This window comes from Lycium barbarum, chromosome 2 (genome assembly GCF_019175385.1).
Source record: "Lycium barbarum isolate Lr01 chromosome 2, ASM1917538v2, whole genome shotgun sequence".
Lineage (NCBI taxonomy): Eukaryota > Viridiplantae > Streptophyta > Magnoliopsida > Solanales > Solanaceae > Lycium > Lycium barbarum.
The window spans coordinates 2,081,999-2,107,053 of NC_083338.1; the positions used below are offsets into that span (position 1 = coordinate 2,081,999).

Sequence of the window (25,055 nt, forward strand, 5' to 3'; positions counted from 1 at the left end):
TCATACACTATCATTGAATATAAGTTAAATTGATCAAATTTTTAGTTTAAAATATTTTATAACAAGATTAAAATTGTTTAATTTCGCTACTCATTTGATTGGTCAAAACCTAAGACACACTACTAGAAACATAGATTTTTCCTATCGACATTCGGTGAGAAATTTGTATTATAAAATATAATTTTCCCACCTCATTCCCACTGAACCAGCTCACTAAGAAAACACATGATGGGAAACAGGTTCCCTTTGAAACGATGAGCAATTTCCTAATTTTTTTCATTTGAAAGCATTACTATTTAGGTTTTTTCATCGACATTCAGTGGGAAGTAGCCACTAAACATTTTTCAGTGGGAAGTCAGTGGGAAATAAATATTTTTTAGCAGTGACAAAGCTCGAATTAAAAGGAAGAATATATTCATAATTTTCAAAGACCGTTGAAAATTTGACTTATATTTTAAGTTGAGAAAAGTATTAATACAGGTCAGATTCATTGCCGAGAACAACTGTAAAATCTTTTAATTTTAAACCCATAAAATGCACACATTATTACCCAAAGTATTTTTTTCTCTATAAAAATAATATAATATTAAGCCTGTCCCTTCACAGCAAGATTGTCCCTAATTTTTCAAACAATCATCTGTTTTTGGAAACAGGTGAGGAAGGGGCTTTTAAAAAAAAAAAATCATTTGTTGACCCTTGACTTATTATTATTATTTTTTTTAGTCAAAGTTATTTCTCCAATTACAAACTTATGTTGAACAGGACTCATTCACTTCATCTTTAACTAAACTGTTAAAAACGTAAGATAGTGCGTCTATTTCTAAACATTTCGTATTAGCGTTCAACATTTAAAAAGTACAAAACGCAGGACTCGTTTGAAAGCATACATATAAATATATATATATATATATATATATTTATTACGGACATAATTTTGGGTATAGATAATTAGTTCTTAAATCATAACATCCATTAATTAGAGAAATATATATATATATATTTGAAACATAACGCATGCACTTAGAAGCGAACTTAGGATTTAATATTAATCAACTCAGTTACTTTTGAAATTGTGAATATAGGATTAAATTTATACTAGTAAACTTTAGTTTTTTCCCCAGTAGAACTCATGGTAAAGTTCCTTCCGATTCTTCATGCACCAACATAATAAGGAAATGTCTCTAAATAGCCATGTTGTTGAAAAGAGAGAGGGGGAAATGGAAATATCATTATTTAGAAATGTCTCTAAATAAGTCTTTTTTAAAAAGATTTTGGTGACAAGAGAGGGGGGAGGGGGAAAATGGAAATATTATTAGGAAAATTAATTAAGTTTAACTAAAAAAGTTGTAAAGGGGTAAGGTGACATTTTTCTCTCTTTTGACTATTGGCATTACGTCCCCCCCCCCCCCCCCCCCCCAAAAAAAAAAAAAAATCAGGTGTGCAAAGATGTGCACCGTCCTGTCCTTAAAAAATGAATACTGTTATCACTTTCGTTAGCACAAACGCGAATGGGAATTAATAAATTCATTTTTTGAAACATCGAAGCGCAAAATTGAACTGATCTATTAAAGATAATATAATAAAGAAAAGAAAAGGAAGTTTCGTCTTCCCAACAAAATATTAGTACTACATACGTGTATTGAACTTAGAGAGAATTCTTAAAAGAATAATTGAAATTTCGAAGTTGATGTATCTTCATGGTTTTTCTACTTGTTTTTGGATTCCCGCTTTAAGGGCACTGTACTAATCCGGATTTGTATCGAAAAATTTCGCTTTAGGATAAAGTATTCCTATTCTTAGCACTCGAATTAGAATTTTTAATTAAGAATGGATAAATACTTATCCAAACCTTTAATGGTTAATATATGTCTTCATAATTAGTATGATCTCCATATGGAATATATTGAAGTTTATATATTATTAGGCTAAAATTTCAATAATGCATATTAATCTTTTTTTCTCTCCAATTTAAGGATTTTGAAATCGGTCTAAAAGTTAAGTTATGGTTTGAGATGAGAAAATACATGCGATTCTTTTTTATCGCGTTTAAAGCTACTTTACATTATTCAGAACAAAATTGAGTGCTATCATAAAGCTTTATATCGGCTAAGTTAATGAGTTGGAGATAAGTCGACTTGAATTGCTGACATCCACTACAGGATAAACCGCCGCCTCTCAGGATTGGACACTGAAGGAATATTCTTTTATTTTTATAAAAAATAAAAACAAAAAACTCTGAAAACTCACCAATAATTGGGGAAATAAATGTTCAGACTTTTTTTTGGTCAACGAAGAACAACTTCACCATATTAATTCGTAAGAGATCTCAAAGAGTCAAATGATATATCAACATCATTTAAAATCCATCTTGAAAATATAAAGTCTAAAGTAATCAAATCTAATTTCGCAATAGAGCATTTGACTAAACTTCGAGCTAACACATTAGAAGGTCCAGTAATATATAATTACAATATTAATGTCATAAAAAAAAACTCATCAACTAGTCGATTTTTCACTCAATTCAACGTTCATATCTTGTTTGAAAATAATATCTCATATATTGAAGCTCACAAAGACTTGAGAAACTGATATGAGTGGTTTCTTTGTCTTAGAGTGGTCATATACCAATCTACTTTTATATCAGGTTTGCGGATGAGCCTTATTATATTGACTTTAATTTGTAGAACAAACTTAAGGAAAAAGGTCAGAAGTCTTTCTTTTTACTTGAAAAAATAAACAAGTCTAAATCTTTAAGTTGTTATGACTAGCTAGAGTTTACGTACGTAAGTTAGGTTTATAACGAGGAGCTAGAATTTTGAATTTATGAGTTTTAGATTTTAGAAAAGACAGTTTACTGAGTGCTGGATAAATTATTTATACACATTAAGTAGATTTTAAAACACAAATAAAGGATTGAAAATTGGTTATATATAGAAAGTAAAATTGCACTTAAACATATAGAAATAAAATACATAAATTAACATGAAATAAGTACAAATGTATAATATTAGAATTGCTTATATTTCATATTGATTTAGAACACGTTGAGATATAATTGCCTTATTGTTACCTCTTTTTGTAGGAAAAAATACCTTAAAAAAGTGGACTATTTTAGTTTTTTAATACAAACGATAATTTCCATTACTTAGATTATGGACTTCGATTCTTTATGGTCATTCTTTAATTCTGCATTCTTTGTTTGGCATATATTCTGTTTTTCATTTTTCTATTGTTACTCTAGTTTGGCATTCTCCTGAATTAAACATTTTTTATTGACTTCCTTGCAAAATCTGGTAATTCCGTAGTTTCGGAATATTTATATTGGTAAAATTGTGTCATAACTAACTACTAGCAAGAATTTTCTATTCTACATGGTCATTGATGACTTCGAACAGTAGTAAAGCCAGAAATTTAACTAAGAGAATTTATATTATATCAAATAATATAATTTTTTGACAAATCGTGTCCAATTGAACCCTCTTGCACCCCATGTCGCCGGCGCCCCTGATGTCAAAAGTCAAAACATCACCATTAAAGGTCCTGAAGGGTGGTAAATATTCTTCCATTTTTAATTAGAAGTCCAAGTTTGAGTCTCGAGAATGAAGTCGTCTTTACTATAATTTACTTGACACCCTTAAGTGGGACTTTCTGGTCCGAATCAAATTAGTCGGGCATCAAAGCGATATGCACCGGATGTTAAAAAAAAAAAAAAAAAGTCAGAAACACCGCCAATTTGACAATTTGCATAGGGAGGGTAGAAAGTTAATTAGGCAATCCAATTCTATCCCTAATGTTTATTATACGTTATAATTGGTCCCCATTTTTCAAATGTATCAAAGACATAATTAAATCAATTTTCAGATTTTATATACCCTGTGCATGTAAAAATGTAAAAAGAAAAATACTGTATTTTTTGCATGAGGTACTTCAAAACATGTTTGTAAAACTTAAATAAATCATTTTTAGCTCCACCGACCTTATATAGGTATTTAAACTCTTATTATAAAACCTGAATTTTCCCATTTATCTCATTTTCTAGTACTATAATATCGATATTTCAAGAGTATTTATAGAACAATAATATATAGGTTCATTAGTATTATTTTGGTTTCAGTTCTGTCATCTTACATTAAAACAATTCGTGATATTATCATCTCAATTATTTAAATCACTAGTTCTCAGCAACATTTCCTCCAAAAAAATCATAACATGAGAAAATAATCATTTAAAATTCAAATCCCACCGACAAAAGCCTTCTAAGTGATTAGCACAACCACCGGGGTTATAGCTGGACAGTGGCGGAGCCAGGATTTTCGCCGAGGGGGTTCAAAATATAAAAAATTAAACATACGAAGAAGCCTAAGGGGTTCAGCATCTACTATATATACATAAAAAATAATTTTAACCTTGTAAAAATAGTATTTTTTCCCGCCGAGGGGGTTCGGATGAACACCCTTGGCATAGTGTGGCTCCGCCACTGTAGCTGGATAAAAATAATCCCTTTTACTTAGAGGTCTCGGATTCGAATCCTGAAATAGAAAAATTTGGTAAGAGAAGAGGCGAAATCAGAATTTAAAGCTTAGGCGTTCAGGATTTTAGCCTTTTTAAGTTGCGGAGTTCTAAATTAATAATTTCTATATGTTAAATGAATTTCATAAGATAAATACCGTGTTTCGACCAAGGTTAATTGCTGAGTTCAAGCGAACGTGTATACATTGGTCTCTAGCTCCGCACCTGATAAGGAGTGTTTCCCTTACATGACGCACGCCCGAATTAATCAAAACCCAAAGTGGATACCAAATACCAAATGACAACTCATTAGTTTCTTCTAGTAAACTTTGGCTTTAACTTTGTTCATAGTACTTCCCCTTTCCAAGACATCGTTTGTCAAAAAAGAATAAAATGTAGAGAGGAAAATGCGTAAAACCAACGGAGCCAAAGGTAAGTAGACAGTGGAATATATCAATTCAGTGGGTCTCATTGGTAGTTATTATTACTAGGAAGAGGAATATATGCTTTTCATGGCTCTCACTTTTCGAAGAATGTCTTCTTTCTCCGAACGCTAATTTATTTGAGTATTCTTATTTCTCCTAACACTAATTTATTTGAGTATTCCTTTCACACATTAAGAGTAAATTTGGATCTTTTATTTATCTAACGTAATTTTACTATGCAAAATATCATAGCAAAGCTAGACAACGTTGGAGGAAGGAATATATTTGAGACAAAAGATAATTATGAAGACTTTTGGATCATATTATTACTATATATGATAAAGGAGGATCGAATTATTTTTGTCGTCCTCAGGTTACATTGCAACTAGGATAGCCAACTAAAAAGTTTGTTCTTCTAAATTTACCCCTATCTCTGCCCTTTATTGCTTCAAACCACTAAAGTGTGTTGGAGTAAAACAAAGTACTGTGAAGCCCTTTTCGGTAATATGCAATCCCTCAAACTAACTATTTTCTGGTGACATGATCATAGCTTCTTTTTATACTTCATATTTACCCCTACTTTACTTCTTTATTACTAACATTGCCACATACAATTTGGTAAAAATTAAAAAACTTCAGCCCTTTAGAAATGCTAGCATTTCTGAATTGGGAAGATCCCACACGTCACTGTGTATAACTAGATTGGAAAAAATTGAATGTGACGAATTCATTTGACATTTAACATTACTCTGGAGATGATATTTTTCACCCGATGAATTCTGAAATTATTTTTAAATTGTCTGCTCTTGTTTTTTGTGTAACTTTTTATTTTGAAAATATAAATTTAGGTATAATGTTCTAACACAATTTTTTTTTAATTCTCTGCTCTTGTTTTTTGTGTAACTTTTTATTTTGAAAATATAAATTTAGGTATAATGTTCTAACACAATTTTTTTTTTTAAAAAAAAGGAAGACAAATTTCAAAATTGATGTCTTCGAAAAATGAAAAGCAGGAACGGACAATATGATTAGCTACTCTCTCCGTCTCAAATTATCTGTCATTTTATCGTTTTAAACGCCGCTTTAAAAAATTAATTAGGAGGGAAAGTTGATTAACTTCACCCTTATTTACGTCTAAGTTTTTCAATCATGTCGTAATTGTTTAATAACGAAATAATACTCTATCCAAATTTGGTGTTACCCTAAGTAAAGCATGTATTGCATGCAAGAACATTGTAAATTCTCTGATTAACAGCTTGTAGAATCTTCAATTGTTTAATGTACAACTTTGTGAATTTAACAATAAATTGGTCTTTATATTAAAATATACTTATTTATTGTTCACTATTTTTTATAAGAACATTGAGATTCGAAGCTTAAATCATCACATTTAACAAACATAACTCCTTGTCACATGGAATTCATAGTGAAAAAGTAATAAATACCAAAAGAAATCGATTTCTATTTATTGCTAAAGAAATTATATGCTCACAAATTCATAAAAATGCCAAATGTTCCCAATTTATGATCTTCATGGAGTTATGATTAATTGCATGCTGATAATTTTTTTTAGTTTTTTAGAATATTTAATCACATGTGTGCGCCTTTATTATTTGTTAATTCCCTTCCAAACTAGCTTCTTCATAAAAATCGTCTTCTTTTTAAACATTATCCAATTATGTGATTAAGACTTCGATTCTTATAAGAATTTATTGACAAGACATAACATAATTAACGTGCTACTACCGTAAATTAATTATGCAATAGAAAAGTGTGATACAAATTATACTATAACTGAATTTAGAAATTTTCACTTTTGACTTTGGGTCCGGGCTTAGCACGAGCCTGTTGAACTAGTATATATATATATATATATATATATATATGAGAAGTTAAAGATAAAATTGTGCCTTGTAGATAAACGAGAAGTTAAGCACGACACTTAAATTCTTGAAAGAACAAAATCTTTGAAATTAGCTACTCCATTAGGAATTGATGTATTTACCAAATGCGCATATTGGTTTAACTAGTACTTGGTAAACAAAAATTTGGTTTAGTTACTACTAGAACATTTCCCATATAGAAACTTCGTTAAAGTTAATTTGTTCTAGAAATTACTTCAATTCCAGAGGTTGAAAATCTTCAGTAAAAAAAAAAAAAAGAGTTACTACTGTCTTTCAGGAAAAACTTTTCAAAACGAACACTTCATTAAAAATATTCAAAAACTTACTTAGTAAAACTTATTTTTGCAAAAACTCAAACACACGCAACCTTAACCTTTGAAAACTTGTCATATATACTTGAAGAAACTTTCCTTTTTGTTTAATGGACGAACATATTATTACTTTGAATAGCATTTATTAAAAGCACAAAATATTTCTTTGAACTTTGCTCAATAAATATAACAATTACTTTTCAATAGTATTATTGAAAGCACAAAATATTTCGTGGACTTAGCTCAACATATAACAATTCAAGCACACAACAACGTGGTCAACATGGCTAATTTTTTTTCTTTCACAAAGTCTTTCGATAAGGTCAATTTCCATGTTCCTCGCAAGTCACAAATATGCACCAATTGGAAGATTCCTCTCTTTCCATTTTATGCCTTTGAATTATCTTCCAAGAAAGTCATCAATTGGACAACTATAAATACCATTGCCCTTTCTCCCTTTCCCTCCAAGCAATTACCAAAAAACAAAGTTATTATAACTCTCTTCTCTTTTACACAAGTCTAAAGTTCATTTGTTCTCTCAAAATTTTCTTGTTCTTTATCTACATATTACCAACATGGTTCTATCAAAAACCTCCTCTGAGTCTGATGTTTCCGTACACTCCACTTTTGCCTCTCGCTATGTTCGAGCTTCCCTTCCAAGGTAAACACCATAATAAGTGTCGAAATTAGAAATTTCGTTAAGAGTGTCCAAGATTTAGTATATATGTGTGTATAACGTTCAGAGACCGATTTGATGAGTTCAATCTTTATGTTCTTACTGTTGAACTCATTACACATTTAAAATTATGGGTTCAGAATCTTTTATTTATTGAAATATGAACTCATTAGTCATTTCTTATATTGTCCGTCTGCCACTAATAACATTAAGGGTGTTCAACATTTTGTATCTACATATAATATTTACAAAATATAATTTTCGACAAAGAGTATTCACCTGACCATCCTTTGTCAGTTCTACTTCCGTCCTTGACCATAACGTTTTACTAACTTTTGTACAATATCTTAGCTCAAAAAATTGAAAATTGTGAACTTTTCTTGTTTTAACATTATTGTTATTTGTTTTTAAGGTTCGAGATGCAGGAGAATTCGATACCAAAAGAGGCAGCATATCAAATAATTAACGATGAATTGATGCTTGATGGGAACCCAAGACTGAATTTGGCATCATTTGTGACAACATGGATGGAACCAGAATGTGATAAGCTTATGATGGCTGCCATTAACAAGAACTATGTTGACATGGATGAATACCCTGTTACCACTGAGCTTCAGGCAATTTCTCATCTCTCTCTCAAACATTATGATTTTGGATTTAAGTTACACGCACTGAAAATCAGATTATGATTTTGGATTTAAGTTACACGCACTGAAAATCAGAGGCAGATTCAGAATTTTTAAGTGTATGGATTTTAATTTGTAACACAGATCGAATAACATTCTAGATTAGAGACTGTAGGATTATTTATACATTTTAAGTTAATCTTTTTGTATTTCTACCAAACCCGTAACTAATACCATAGATTCGGAGGGGGGTCTGGAATTTGAGTTTATGGGTTTTAAATTCTAAAAAATACAACTTACTGAATTCTTGATAAATTATTTATATATATTAAGTAATTTTTTAAACATAAATATAGAGTTTGAGCCAAAGTTAGTGTCTTTATGTGTGTTTTCTGTATGTGTTTTATGTGTGTTTTCTGCTTCTAATACTTGAAGCATCATGTTAGGAAAACCGGGGGAAAGAAAGAGAGAGTGAAAGGAAACCAGTGAAAGTTGAAAGCCACATGGTTTTCTTTTCTTTAGTTTGGTTTTGAAAGAAAACAAGAGAAAATTTGAAGAAAAAACATAATACTCTGTTCGTCCTAATTTAAGTGTCTTAATTTGACTGTGCACAAAATTTAAGGAGTAAAAAGAGATTTTTAAATCTCGTGATCCTAAATTAAAAATATTTCTAATGTACTAAAATGTCATTTGTGTAGTTTTAAACTTGTCATGTAGGATGTTTGAATTATAACTTACTAAATATAGAAAAAAAAGGCTTTTTTAGGACAGATAAAAAAAAAAAAAACCAAGACACTTAAATTGAGACGGAGGTGGCACTTTTCTTTTTTCAACTAAAAGGTGTGTGAAAGAAAATGTTTTCTAAAAGGTGTGTGAAAGAAAATGTTTTCTGTATTCTTTGCCCTTTCCTTTCTCTAATATCCCAAAATCACGAACTCTTTCTCCTGATTAATATTTTGGTCATATCTAACCTTTTGTCTTATTTTTCCTCTCTTGTTCTCCTCTCTTGAGCCGAGGGTCTTTCGGAAACAGTCGTCCTATCTTTCAAGATAGAGGTTAGGTCTGCGTACACTCTACCTTCCCCAGATCCCACATGGTGGGATTATACTAGGCTTGTTGTTGTAATATTTTGGTCAAATTTTTATGACAAGAAAAAGTTGAAAGTGGGGTAAAAGTGTCAATAAAAGAACTTTAGATGACTTTTATAAGTTTGACGACCGCATTACACGGAAAAGCTGACAGCCTTCAGTAGTATTTTAAAGCGAAGGCTTTTATGTTGATTAATTAATTAATTCACGTTTCTTATTGGATTAATAGAAAAAAATTGCAATTTAGAAATCAGAATATTAGTAAAACGTTATTGCCTTTTACTTGATTTAAATAGTATCCAAATAATATTACCCCCCCCCCCCCCCCCCCCCAAAAAAAAAAAAAAGAGAGAAGCACCTTGGATTTTGATTGCCAAATTAATTCTCCTTAAATAAAATAGGACCGGTTCTTTGGATGGATGACTAAATAAGTTTAGAAGAAAATGAATGCAATTCTAAATCATGTCTTTTTGTATAATTTATATTTCAGAAACAAAACGAAAAAATTAAACTTATTTCGCACTTGTGTTTTACACCAACCTAAAGAGTACACGATACATGACTTTACATACACTCTTATGAATAAACCATAATTATTTATTATATACGGTCTTCATGTAATTTATGACTTAATCATCATAAATTTTGTATGCTTTGTTGTAAACGTCAGATCTAAACCAATTCATTAATTATGATTGCGTAGATGCTTACCAAAAAAATTAGGACCCCATAATTACATTTTTTTAATGTATTATTAGATTATAAAGCTCGATATTTGTTTAAATAAATATAAATATATAAATTGCAGAATCGGTGTGTGAACATGATAGCACGTTTATTCAACGCACCCTTGGAAGAGGAAGAAACAGCAATAGGTGTGGGCACAGTGGGCTCATCTGAGGCCATAATGCTAGCAGGCCTTGCTTTCAAGAGAAACTGGCAAAACAAACGTAAAGCTGAGGGCAAACCTTATGATAAACCCAATATTGTCACTGGTGCCAATGTTCAGGTATCATATTCCTCTTGTCTCTCTACTGGATATACAAATCTTGTGACACTAGATATAATATAACCTTGAGACTGACAAAACTATCGCTTAAGGTCTATAAAGTTTTAGACTGTTTCTCATACGATTTTCAGTTTATTCAAACGAGATCGTTAGATCGTGATCTAAAATATTCATAAATTGTAATTATGAAACAATACTCCTTTCATTCCGGCTTGTATGACACTATTTTTTTTTTACTTTGTTCTTTAGAGAGAATAACATTTCTTATTTCGAAATAATATTTTACTTAAGTATTTTCAATTCACCCTAAATGAGAAGCTTTTTATAGCAAAAATGTTATGACATGTTTAAAGAGATTCTTACACTACACAACAAACCAACAAAGCCCACGATAAAAAAATAACTATAATATTTGTTTTCTTACAAATGACCCAGTATAATCACTATATAGTTTGTGTATAATTAATGTTTATATATTATGCACTTGTTGTACATTGGTATACACTGACAACAGCGGTACACAATTACGGCTAGGCGAGTGATATTTTTTTAGCCGCCTCACTAAAATGTTATAAGATCTCATGTTTAAAATCACAAGTTTTAACGTCTTGACCAGTCCCCACACGCACACAAACATTTCAAGAACATGTAATATGGAGTAAAATTAGTTTTCACCTTTTCTGTGCCTATTATTCAGGTGTGTTGGGAGAAATTTGCAAACTACTTTGAAGTGGAATTGAAAGAAGTGAAGCTAAGGGAAGGGTACTATGTGATGGATCCAGTCCAAGCTGTGGAGATGGTAGATGAGAACACTATTTGTGTTGCTGCAATTTTGGGTTCAACTCTTAATGGAGAATTTGAAGATGTCAAGCTCTTGAATGATCTCTTGATTGAAAAGAACAAGCAAACTGGGTAAAATACTTCTACTCTCTAATTATTGATACTCCCTTCATTCCAATTTATGTGTAGTAATAGTGTGTCTTGAAAAAGATTATTTTATTTTAAAATTTTCATTTTATCTTTAATGACGCGGCTTGTCGGATTCTCACCACCCCATTCATTTAAATGAAAAGACATGTGAAACTCTCACTATCTGTCGTTTAAAAATATAATTTTGATACACTTTGCATACATTTGGCTTACATGGCAAATGCATCTTTACGCAAATAGCCGACCAGTTTCACTGTTTACTTTTTCTTACCGATATACATAAATTATATATTGATTATGCACGGTTAAACACATATTGAACAATAAATATACACATAAATATTCACCGACTATTTCTAATTTAAGCAGTTGATGGATGGCTATATAGATAATTCCTCTTTCTTTCTTAAACTTCATGCCTAGTCAAATATGTGTATAAGGTTTTGTTACAATGAGAGATGGTTAACTAGTAAGAGTATTAACTACTATACTAGAGTATTTGCTTAAATATAGGAAGCAAAAGGAAAAGAAATTTGCACTAGATTTGCAAAAGGTGAAAAAATATTTTTAGCAAAAGAATTAAACTATGAGTATTTATGATTTTGTTATTCTTTTTCTTTGGGCAGATGGAACACACCAATTCATGTGGATGCAGCAAGTGGTGGATTCATTGCTCCATTTCTTTACCCAGAGTTGGAGTGGGACTTTAGGCTTCCTTTAGTGAAGAGTATCAATGTGAGTGGCCACAAGTATGGGCTTGTCTATGCTGGTATTGGTTGGGTTATTTGGAGGACCAAACAAGACTTGCCTGAAGAACTCATTTTCCACATCAATTATCTTGGTGCTGATCAACCTACTTTTACTCTCAATTTCTCCAAAGGTAAACTTCGATCAACTACTAAAAAAACAGAAATTAGTTATGGACAAAGCTAATCATTTTTAATGACAGATTAACAACAGAATATTAAAAAAAAAAATTATGTTAGCTCGGAGCTATTCGAAATTCGCAGCTTAGTTTTTTTTTCGTGATCTCTCAAGTTCTTTATTCTTCCTTTGATTCCTCAACTCTTTCTGTCTTGTAAGGTTTTACTCCCTTCCATCCTAATATACGTAGCGTATTTTCTTTTCTAATTTATCTTAAAAAAGAATGATGCTCTTTTTTCTTAAATAAGATTGTTATATATTAAAATTGTTATAATTTTGTTCTAAGCCTCAATATAACATAAATTTTTGTGGGAATGTAGGTTCAAGTCAAGTCATTGCTCAATATTATCAGCTTATCCGCTTGGGCTATGAGGTAATCCCTAAAAACAAAATCAATCATGTGACATTACTAAAATTAATTAAACTCGTGATTCATGAATATAAAATGTTTAATTAGATACTTATAATTTAGTCAACTTTGACAAATTGCAGGGATATCGAAACGTAATGGAGAATTGTCGTGAAAATGCAATTGTACTAAGGGAAGGACTTGAAAAAACAGGACGTTTCAACATAGTCTCAAAGGATGAAGGTGTCCCTTTGGTAGCCTTTTCCCTAAAGGACAATAGCCTTCACAATGAATTCGAGGTCTCCGAGACGCTCCGTAGGTTCGGGTGGATCGTCCCGGCCTACACCATGCCAGCTGACGCGCAGCATGTCACAGTTCTGCGCGTTGTGATCCGGGAGGACTTCTCCCGGACCCTGGCTGAGCGTCTTGTGCTCGACATTGTTAAGGTGCTACACGAGCTCGACACGCTTCCAGCTAGGTTGAGTGCTAAAATGGAGGAGACGGGGGAGAATTTGATGATCAAGAATGGAAAGAAAACAGATCTTGAAGTTCAAAGGGAAGTTACTGATTTTTGGAAGAAGTTTGTTTTAGCTAGGAAAGCTGCTGTTTGCTAGAGAAGGGTGGTAGTTAAAGGAATAAGTATAACTTTTTATTCAGTAACAAAACTATGATTTTTCGGTTATTTTTTCTCTTAAATTTCGTTGAGTAACTAACAAAAGTTGATTAAGGATGATGACTGTATATCATCAGTTTTTTTTATTGTAATGGTAACTTTTTCTTAGAACACATGTTCGCCATTTGTTCTATTGAATTAATATTATTATTGTTATGTTACACCTATTTTTATTACGTCTTTTGTGGGACTTTTGATCTTTTGTTTCATTCTGTTTATTGGCACTTAAATTCTGTTATTCGTTCAAGTTATATATAAGGTAGTATCTTTTTCTTCTTCTTTTTGAATTGTACAATTAAAAAGGTAAACAAAAGCATAGACTTCCTCCTCTTGTTCTGTCTAAGAATAAAAAGACTAGTGTGGTTCCTACTTTTTCCACCCCAACCAAACATAAAACTTAACAAAATCATTGCATCGTGAATTTATCTTAAGTCGCAGTACAAGCAATGGCAGCATAGTTGGAAATTTTAAAGAGGTAATTCAAGATAAAGCACGAATGCCAAGTTGAATTTCAAATAAAAATATCTGAAGTTTAGGATTGATCAAGTTAAAGTACAGACAAAAATGTCTGAAGTTTGGGATTGGCCAACCAAACTTCTGATAAAAATATTTGAAATTTGCTTGTACAAGCAAATACCAAATTTCAACATTTTATCCGAAACTAGATGACAAACCTAATTTCAGACACTCATATAACCGAAGCTGATGATTGAGCTTACAAATGTATACGCACAACATGACAATTCCTCATATAATGATCTCAAAATTGACTATATATACGTCGCCACAAGATTTCGAGTCTTGTTATAGGCCCAAAGAAAGCTTCAATATTTCCAGCCAGACATATTTAATTTGGATTGCCCAGCAACTAACAAAAGCCATGTGTCAATTGCTTTTTGCTTGTGTATATTTTGTTGATCGTGTTTAAAAATTAGACTATATTCTTTATAACTATTGCTTCACAGATTGTTCTCTTCAGTAGACAGTAATCAATAAGCCTCTTATATATTCATCTTGTTATTTTCCTTTACCCTAAATAAAAGAAAGAAAAACACATGATAACGAAGTTATTGGATATGCTAGACAAATACAATATGCTGGATTTCGTACAATGCAATGTGTCAATTTCTTATGAAGAAAATCATTACAACACTGAAATACTGAATGATTTAGTGCACGAACTTAACCATTCCAACTTTCCACGTATAGTTTCAACCAACCCACTAAGCAAAAATCAATATCAATCCGTTGCCCTTTTCACATTTCAAAGATCACACAAGAAACTCTCCCACAACATTAGAGGTGTGAGATGAATAAAATCCTTCTATCTTTAATTAGAGATTTTGCGTTCAAGAGAGAATGAAAAATTCCCTGACGGGGGAGCGTTTTCGCACTAAAAAAAAAAAAAAAAAAAAAAAAGGAAGAAAGAAAGAATTCGCAACACATAATTTCTGTCGCTGAAAAGGAAGAAGCTATCGTGAATCCTATGATTTAACGACGGATTGCTGATGAATGATCAAAAACTTATGTTAACTTCGGGTTATTTGGCAATAGATAGACGATAAATTTCATTGCTAATTCCTAATTTCTTTTATAGGGTTAAATGAATCCTATGCGACACGAATCTGAATTAGTAGAACCAGTGAACTCCAAACGCGAAATGATTATACAAAAAGAATAAAAGTGACTCCTCCACAATAAAACCCCTATATAAACTCAAGCCACTAAGTCCATAACACCACCAACCACATTTACACACTCACAAAGAAACAAAGACTTCTTCACTTCACCAAAGTCATGGCTTCCAATTACATTTACAACATTTGCTTTGTGTCCTTACTCATTTACTTGCTATCCATAAACAACAATTCACTTCTTCCTCAAGCAAATGCAGCAGGAAGAAGAGGAAGTTGTGGAAATGCACCAGCTGCTAGCCTAGCCCCATGTCTTGGTGCAGCTAAAAATGCAAGGGCTAAAGTCCCTCCAATGTGTTGTGGCAAAGTTGGGGCATTGCTAAAGACTTCTCCAAAGTGTCTATGTGCTGCAATATTGTCACCAGAAGCCAAAAATGCTGGAGCCAATCCTGCTATTGCTATCACTATCCCAAAGAGGTGCAACATCAAGAATAGGCCTGTTGGAAAGAAATGTGGACGTAAGTGTAACAAATGTTTTTGTTTTTACAGCCACTTGATATTTGGTACCCACTTGCTCGACTAATTCAATCACGTCTCATAAGATTTTTTATAGCTTGTCAAGCAACTTCTAAAATCAGCTTATTTCGAAAAATGTCTTGTCAGGAGTGTTTTTTCAAAAAAAAAAAAAAAAACTTTTGAAGATTAACATTTTTGTGCTTGACTAATCAATTTGAAAAGCATCACTTTTGTCAATATTAGACCCAGGAGTGTACATGAACCGTGTTAGTTTGGGTTTTTCAAATACCAGATCAAACCAATCTTGTCGGGTTTTAAAATTTATAGACCAAATCAAACCAACAAAATTCGGGTTTTTCAATTTCGATTTGTCTCGGGTTCTTTTGTGGCTGATGTAAAGCATCTTACAATAGCATTTGCTTGACCAAAAATAAGTATTTTTTGGCCCTTTTTCTCTGTCTTTTGTTGGTTATGAACAAAAGAATTCTTTTTCCCAAGTTAAACATGCAGTACACTAATAACAACGCCAAAATATTTCTAGCTTTCAAGTTTCAACGATAGTAATGAAAGTAAATTGATAGTAGTTTGTTCATCTGTTGGGCCTTTAGGCGTGTAAAAGTAGTTTTGGTTTTTTTTTTTTAATTTGCTGGATGGGCTAAAAATATAAGTCCAAACCTGGTGTCAAATTATTATGAAACTAAAACTTTGATAAAGTTATAAAGGTATTTGTGTATTATATATGTATAAAAAATAACTAAAAAATTGTAAAACATATATCGGGTCGGTTTGATTTTTCGTAGTTAAAATCAAATCAAACTTATTACAGCCGGGTTTTTTTTTTGTTTTGTTTTTATTCAATACCAAATCACTAATCTGTTTTTTTTTTTTTTTTCCCGTTTTGGTGTGATTTTTTGGTCTTCCTTGTACACCCTAATTAGACCAGTAAATTATGCATGATTGAGGTTCTAATTTCCAAAAGTGTTTTTGACGAAAAGCAACTATTTTCAGCATCTGAAAAAATAACTTTTGCTATTACTCAAAAACACTTTTTTTTTCTTAAAAGTTGGACGAAACACTTTAATTCTCTAATATAAACACTTATGGCTCCCCAAAAACTTCGTGTAACAAGCAATTAAAGGGGGAAGCACTCCAAAATTTGCTAGAAGTTTGCTTCCACAAAAAATATGCCAAACTTCAAGCTAATTTGCAACTTCAGACGTGGATATTTTTGCAACTTTAGTTTGAAGCTGCTAAACTTACAAAGTTTATTAACTTAGGTGGATACCTGAATGGGATTCCCAAAAGGGGACAATAACCTAATAATACCTATTTAAGACTCTTTATTACAAAACATAAGGATATTTTTTCTTATTTACAAAACATACCAACAAAATTACAAAGTATACCTAAAATCTATCTTCTCTCCTAGTATAAATTTTCAAACTAATATTACAAAGTAATTTTGATTACTAACTAGTGTATTAATTGTATATAAAAATTGATTTGTATCGTTTTGAGTTATATATGATCATTGTGTTTTGAAAATCTGTATAAATTATATAAACTGTAGTTTTAAAAAATGTTGAAAGCTAATATATGTATGAAATGTGTATGGAGTCTGCTATATGTCATTTTTTAGATATATGCGACACAATGTGTATGAAATGCGAACAAATTTGATATCAATTAGTCTTAAAAATGTTGAAAATTGATATGCGTATGAAATGTGGATGAAATTTGGTTTGTATCAATCAGAAAACTTATTATACATATATACTTTCTCATAATCTATACATACTTTGATCAGATTTTATACAGTTTATATGTACTTTATCATAATCGTAATATACATGCAACTTTTATTACATATTTCATACGTAGAAATTATAACGAATTTATAGATTTATACATATTGCATACAAAAATTAATATATATTTATTTTCTGGTGCATGAACTTTGTATAGAATCTGGTTTGTATCAATTACAATTTTATTATACATATTCTCAAAATTTATACATACTTTGATTAGATTTTATATGTACTTTATAATAATCAAAATACACATGTAATTTTTATACATATTTCATATATAAAAATTATAAGATCTATACAATTATACATATTACATACGAAAATTATACATAAATGTTTTTTGGTGTATGAACTTTGTACATAGAAATTACAGATTATAATGGACTTTTTTGAGTAAAAGTTGGAGAAAATTAGGTAACAATATCTCTTAATTTTGAATGAAGAGAGAAAAGTGGATGAAATAAGGAAGCAAAAGTTGGAGAAAATTAGGGAACTATATCTCTAAATTTTGAATGGAGAGAGAAAAGTGGATAAAATAAGTAAAACGATTTACTTACCTTATTTAGTGTGTTTTATTTGTTTCTTTTTAATTTACCTAATTCGTATAGATTTTGTAACAAATCTATTAATATATTTTGTAAACTGAAAAATATCATCATGTTCTGTAAATATAACCTCTTACCATGTACATATATGCTTTTTGCCCCTTCCCAAAATCCGCTATATGTGCGCTTGCACCAACTGTGAATAATATGGGCTCAAATTGAGCCTAAATGAATCTTTGGGCTTTTTGAATGTGTAGAGTGGGAGAGTCATTTGCACGATTGTCCTTCAAAGGCACTGGTCTTTAATTTTTGTCTCTCAAATTGTTGGTCTTTAATTTTTTTTCTCTTCATCTAATATCCTGAGGTTTTGGGTTCGAATACTGGCTCAGTCCTCAATTTATTTTTATTTTTTTGCAAGGCAGAGATTTATGGCAAAATAAACCTATTCGGGCAAAAATTAAGCCTTAAGGCAGAGTTTTACCTTAACTTTTTCCTGAAGGTAGACTTTTGGCCAAACTTTGCCTTGCGATTTTTTTTTTTAATTTTTGACTGAGCGGGGATTCGAACTCGGAAGCCATGAGTTTTTAGGTGAAGGACAAAAATTTAAGGCGCAAAAATTAAAGACAAGTGCCTTTGAAGGACAATAACAATAACATACCGAGTGTATTCCCACAAGTGGGTTCTGAGGAGGGTAGGATGTACGCAGACCTTACCCCTACCTTTGTGGGGTCGGGAGGCTGTTTCCGGTAGACCCTCGGCTCGAGAGATGACAACAAATTAGCTAGACAAAAGCAAAATAAGAGACCATCAATTTTTAGACAAAGGACAAAAGTTAAAGACTAACCATTTGAGGGACGAAAATTAAAGACCAGTGCCTTTGAACGACATTCCGCGCAAAAAAAAGGAGTGGGGAAAGGTGTATGGGCTTGAGAACTGAAATATTAGCCCATTTATTCAAAAGCCCACTTCACTTGGTTACCTATTTGGGCTCTATTTTTCTTGTTCAGCAAATCATTAATCAAATTCTTCTTTATACCCTTGCAGGATATACGGTTCCATGAGCTTAGAGTCTCAGCTTGGGTGGAGGAATAAAGATGAATTTCCAGCTGCTTGTGTTATTATGTTTCATAAATATTAGAGTATTTCCAGTTTGCTATAAAATAAATTGTTGCTAGTTTGATGTTATGTTTAACAAATGTACTACACTTACATAGCTCTATTCATCGTGTTTAGATGATTAAATGGACTATTAGCTTTCTTGTTTTCCCTATTCCAATAAATTGACCCTCTGTTCAGGTAAGTTTAAATATAATCAAGGATAGTAGCACTTTTGGTCTATAAGTTATTGATAAATTACGCTTTTAATTTTTGTGATACATAATTCAATATATTTAACCTTTAGTTAATTATAATGAGTGGTTTTTTGCCCATTTTGGTAGAAAATATGTTATACTTGACTATTCATGAAACTATCTTAACACAAATAGGGAGTAACACTACCAACTTATCATAACACATAAGTTACTAAGTGATGAAACGGTTAATAATTATGGCAAAATTTGTGAATATTCATAAACAAATGGATTAAAAAGTGCACAATTCAATTAATTGAAGGTTAACTTGCTTAGTCACATAAGAATTTAGCAATTACCGAGGGACCAAAATTTTTATTAACCCTAAAATCAATAACTTTTGATTATTTCGGAAAGGACATTACAGATATTAAGAAGTCACAGCTCGAACTATAGTATCATGAGTTTAAATTCTGCTAATTGAGAGTCTGAGACTTCTCTATTATCCTATTAACTGAGTAAAAAGAAAAAAAAAAGAATAAAACAGTGTCTACCTAACTTCAATAGTCTCAAATCAAGGAACAATTTAATATGAAACACATACGTAATACGGTAATAAGTAACTTTTGTACAGTCCAAAAAAAAATAATACATAATATCATTAGCCGGATTGTGAGACATGGTCATATGTTTTTCCTCTATTTTGGAATGTCAAAACTCATGATATATATCTTAAATCGAGCATCCATCAAGTGTATCCCATCTTTGCAAAACATCATATTATACTAAAAGTGAGAAGCCCCCACCTTTAAAGTTAGTTTAAAATTTTTCCCCTACTGAATCAAAATTTAATAAATAGTTAAAATTTAAATTGCATAAAGGTTGAATAAATAATTACCATTTCGTTGAATAAATAATTACTACTTCATAGTACATTGAAAGTGAATGTAGAGAAATTCTTCTATCTACCCATAATCATTGTAGGTGTAAATTTGCTTAGTTATTACCTATATTTATTTCATTCTTTATTCATTATTTTTTTTTCATCTTCCCCATTCATAGCAAGGAAAATAGTAATATCCAGAGCTATTTTATTCATTACTGTTTGTTTCTTTGATCTTCCACATTAATAGTAATATCATCATATCATATTTTATTGTATAAGTAGGAAGCCCTGAAAGGGAAAAATTGAATTACCATATTATTCATCAAAAGTTAAACGACTTTTGTATCCTTCAAGCAGAAAATACTATAACAACTTTTTTGTACAAAGATGTTGTTACGTTTTCTAATAAAATAAATAAATTAAAACCAGCATATTAATGACACTTATCATGTTTCCAGCTAAGTGAAACACTACACTTATAATTAATTTAATTCCTCCATGAACTCAGTTGTATAGTTGTACATTTTTTATCAGTGAGAAAACTGAAGAATACAAATAGGTAAATGACTCCTCAGAAGTTAGATCTCAAGCAACTCTAGATACAATGTATTAGCACAACTTCATAGTTACTTGGCGATGTTTAAAATTCTAAGGAAATAAATAGCACTTAAGTTTTGCAAGTCAAATTAAATGAGGTAACAAAAACAATTATGTTGCACCAAAATTATAAGAACCGGATAGAGCCAAAGCAATATTGAAGTGATCAACAATGGTGAAGTCCACGAACAATGTATATATTTAAAACTTAGTAACCAAGAAGCTCCAGAGGCGGAGCCAGGATTTGAAACTTGTGAATTCGGGGTTCTAAATTAATAATTTGTACATATTTGACAAAAAATTAATAAAAATATATGGTTCGGACCAAAGCTACTGCGTTCGGCCGAACCCACGCTCGAAGGGCTTACTCCGCCCCTGACAAGCTCCATATCTCAAATGTCCCTATTTATTTAGGAATTTCTATGTTAACAAGATTGTTTATTCAATATATATATATATATATATATATATATATATATATATATATATATATATATATGTGTTTTTTTTTCTTTTTTGGTTATCCTAAATAATAGTAGTTTGTGACAACCCATTTTCCCGCATCAACAACTGTTTGTAGCATGATGATAAAAAAATATGAATTTCAACAAATGTTTTTGGTCAAAAAAGGTAATTGAAACACAGAACATACACCAAAACCGTCTACGAAGTAGTATTATGTGTATGCGCCTTACAATATAAAGTTACATAATTGTAAATAGTATCTAACTTAATTTAATTATTCAATTCACACATAACCAATTATTTCTAATTTATGTATTAGGCTACTACTAATAAATAAGATTAATATTCATTATTCTTGCAAACTTGCATTTTCGTATACTTATTCCTACTTTTTGGTTCAATATGTATTTTTTGAGTGTCTACAATTTTCGTATCAATTAACATGGGATATACGTGCAACGCACATATCCAGAAACTAGTAGTTATGCAAAATCACGAGAAGCCAACTCTTTCTTCTTCTTTTGTCAGCGATCAGCTTAATAATTATTCAATCGTAAATGAGTAAATCATGAATCAAAGATGGAAGATGCGCAATCCACTCCATAATATCAGACATAGAACTTGTAGCCCCAGCTAACATGTGGGCTCAATGATTTGCTGACCGTTTAATGAAAGACAAAAATAAAGATGTAAAGTCACCCATGAGTGTTATACAATCTTACACAAAAATATCAAAATAAAAATTGCCACTCTCAGATTGTTCAGTGCTTGCTTGGTTAGAAGGCAATCCATCTCAGCAACATCGGGATCGTGCGGAAGAACTTCTTCAACCAGCTCAAAGCTTCACAGACTGTTAAGATTTCAGCCATTAGCGCATCATATGAAGCTTCCAGTGGTGCACTAAATCCTCTAACAAAATTTCCGTGAGTATCACAAGAAGCAACTTAGCTAGTAAGCCTATGGATATTTAATTTAGGAGTTTAAGTACTAGGGAATAAAGTCTTGTTATAACCTGCACAACCTCGACCAAAATCAAATATAAGTTGAATTGTGATAAAAGATCATCACTCCCATAGTAAGTGCTTTTGGATTGGGATGCACCAGAATAGAGTGCTTAACAAAATCATGACAGAGTTGTGGTCCAATGGATGTGTTATCCTTTCAAGCCCAATGAAGCCAGATGCATAGACTATTTTAAGTAATGCCTCCAACAAGGCTTTTTCTTGTTGAAAGGACAACATATAAGGGTAAAAGACTTTAGGATTGAGATTATGACATTTGAAGAGGAAATGTTTGTGACATGTTGTAGGCAACACTTACCGGGATTCATGATTTGAAATCTATGGGTTTCTATAGTAATTTCAAGTTAATATATGATAATAACTGGGTCCATAATGAATATTACAATAAATATATAGAGTTTGAACAAAAATTATTGAATTCCTATGAACCCGCACGCGACATGCTAGATTGCCCTTGTTGAGATATCGGTTGAGATTACTTATCAAGCACATACACCCGGTGAAGTGCCTTTGTCGTCACATAAGTAACTTGAAAAAAATCTCATATTCTTTTGCATAAAAACAACTCTGCCATGCTACTGTCAAGGGTTGCAGTGGGATGGATAGAATTTCACCACCTTTAACAAAAGTTTTCAGGTTTGATATAAGAGGATGCAGCTAGTGTTGCAGTACCGAGTTCATCTAAACATACATCAAGCATAAATTTGTGTAAAAATTTACTAAAATTGTAACAAGCAGTATGTATGTACACACAATTTTTAAAATGCAATGAGCTTAGTTCTAAGAATCTTAAATGTAGAACTCATAAAGCTTAAATCCTAAATCAACCTCTAGATTTGAGTTTTGGATGTCAAAAAGATACTAGTAAGGACACCATCGGAACGTTTTAGATATTAAATTTTTTCAAAATTTTGATTCTCCTCATTAGAGTTTTTGACTCCGCCACTTCAAAAGAGTTAGTACCATTAGTAGAGTGCATGACATTATTACAGAGTTGTGGTCCAATGGATATTATCTTGCGATTAAATTCAAGCCCAATAAGGCCAGAAATTCTATTTTAAGTAATGCTTCAAACAGACCTTTTCTGGTTGAAAGGAAGACATACAACAGGAAAAGACTTTAGGATTAAGATTGTGACACTAGAAGAGGAATGTTTGTGATAATATGTTGTAGGCAGCACTGACCATGCACATCCCGTGTGAATTGCCTAGTGTTGTATGGTTGTGGTCACATATACTTAAATTAGGTCTCAGATGTACTCCATTTCACAGCTTTAGATGCATACTCTTGTGTAAGTTACAACTCTGCTATATATGCCTTCCACATCAACTTTGTTGTTGAGGCAATATGAGAGGACGAGTCCAACCAATAGGACGGAACTTTTAGCATATGTATTCAATGTTGACAATGGAGAAAACTGAGAATATCGCTAATGATGTTTAAGAGTGTTCAAGATTGAATATATATGTGTCAAAAAAATATTTGCTTTGTTATTGCTTTATTCTGAGCTGAGAGTCTATCAGAAACAAGTTCAGTACCTCTCAAGATAGGGGTAAGGTCTGCGTACACTATACCCTTCCCAGACTCACTTGTAGGATTACACTGGGTATGTTGTTGTTATTTGTTGTATATACACAAGATTATTGATCTATGTATACACCGTATATAATTTTCCAGCAAAAGGTATTCAAACCTTCGGCATACGTAGCTACACCCCTGAATGTTGAACCAGGGACAGAGCTAGCTTAATTAAGTTACGGGATCATGTGAATAACTTGTTTTTCTAAGATCTACACTATATAACTATATATTAAGAAACTCACTAAACATCTAAAATATTTTAAAATAAACTCAATTATTATTGTATATTAATTTAGGGTCACTATAGAAATACTTTAGCTTTAAATTCTGAATCTGCCTCTGTGTTGAACCCAAGCCACTCGAACATCGACAATTGCTATTTGCATCTGGATATCCAGCGTCGTGTAGCACGGATGCTCCTCCATTTGTTATGATTGCCCCAGTTTGAGTGCGTAGTGACGAGACTAGTACTACGATTGATTATGCTACAAAAAAAAAACTTTGAGATTAATGAGTCTGAGTAATCGAGGGATCAAAGAGCCTAATTAAGTCAGCTCATCACACCTTGGTGGTAATTAGTTATACTGGCTAGTTCATCAAGATTCCTGTGCGTATATAGAGGTAAATTCATAATTTAAATTTGATGAGTTCGATTTTCAAGATTTTAACTATTAAGTATTAAACTCTATGAACTTGTAACGAACGAGAGGATTTTGCTGAAATGGAGAAGTGTAATTAGAGGTACCGAACTACCCATACAGGAATTTGTTGTTGAATAGATCTCAGAATGAAAGGAAAAACAAAGAAAAGAAGAAGGTTCCTAAAGAACTCCATGTAAACAACTAAGAAAAGAAAAATCAAGTTTTAGCATAGTCCGATAATATTTGCTCTAGTATATTCAGCCATCTTGACACAATGCAGATCCTCCTTAATTTTAATCAGGGATTCAAATGTAACTAGATAGTTGTCCACAAGATCCTGTAGGTTAGCCTCTGGACAAATGTCAATCATTACAATACTTTGACATCATGGGTTTAAATGTATACTTATTAAAATTCTAATGATATTTTACATAATTTAACTATGTTCTAACAATAATTCGGTATCCGCCGCACAAAGGCTGCATTCTTTTTTGTTTATTCTAATAATAAGTGACAAGTAACTCACTTTTTTATATCCAATCGTGTCGCACTTAGGTTTGTTGTTATGTCTGAAATTTTGAAGTATTTCAGCTGTTTGGTTAAAATATGTTTGACTTTTAGATAGAATAGATATCTTT

At 31.6% G+C, this 25,055-nt stretch overlaps 2 protein-coding genes across 2 annotated transcripts; both read left to right on the plus strand.

Moving 5' to 3' along the window:
* The first annotated feature begins 7,603 nt into the window (after positions 1-7,603).
* On the plus strand, positions 7,604-13,585 carry LOC132625826 (glutamate decarboxylase 4). Its single transcript, XM_060340406.1, has 7 exons — positions 7,604-7,810; positions 8,238-8,442; positions 10,348-10,548; positions 11,246-11,460; positions 12,105-12,358; positions 12,723-12,775; positions 12,895-13,585. The coding sequence occupies exons 1-7, from the start codon at positions 7,725-7,727 to the stop codon at positions 13,363-13,365; spliced, it is 1,485 nt and encodes a 494-aa protein (XP_060196389.1). The 5' UTR covers positions 7,604-7,724; the 3' UTR covers positions 13,366-13,585.
* A 1,562-nt stretch (positions 13,586-15,147) lies between these two features.
* On the plus strand, positions 15,148-19,196 carry LOC132625827 (non-specific lipid transfer protein GPI-anchored 15). The gene is made up of 2 exons (XM_060340407.1): positions 15,148-15,576; positions 18,978-19,196. The coding sequence occupies exons 1-2, from the start codon at positions 15,222-15,224 to the stop codon at positions 18,992-18,994; spliced, it is 372 nt and encodes a 123-aa protein (XP_060196390.1). The 5' UTR covers positions 15,148-15,221; the 3' UTR covers positions 18,995-19,196.
* Positions 19,197-25,055: the final 5,859 nt, after the last annotated feature.

Excerpts from the sequence above, each read along its gene's own strand:
- LOC132625827 (XM_060340407.1), top strand. The coding sequence starts at position 15,222 with ATGGCTTCCAATTACATTTACAACATTTGCTTTGTGTCCTTACTCATT.
- LOC132625826 (XM_060340406.1), top strand. The coding sequence starts at position 7,725 with ATGGTTCTATCAAAAACCTCCTCTGAGTCTGATGTTTCCGTACACTCC. Across the intron at positions 8,443-10,347 it reads CTGTTACCACTGAGCTTCAG|AATCGGTGTGTGAACATGAT; the intron begins GCAATTTCTCAT and ends TATAAATTGCAG. Across the intron at positions 11,461-12,104 it reads GAAAAGAACAAGCAAACTGG|ATGGAACACACCAATTCATG; the intron begins GTAAAATACTTC and ends TTCTTTGGGCAG.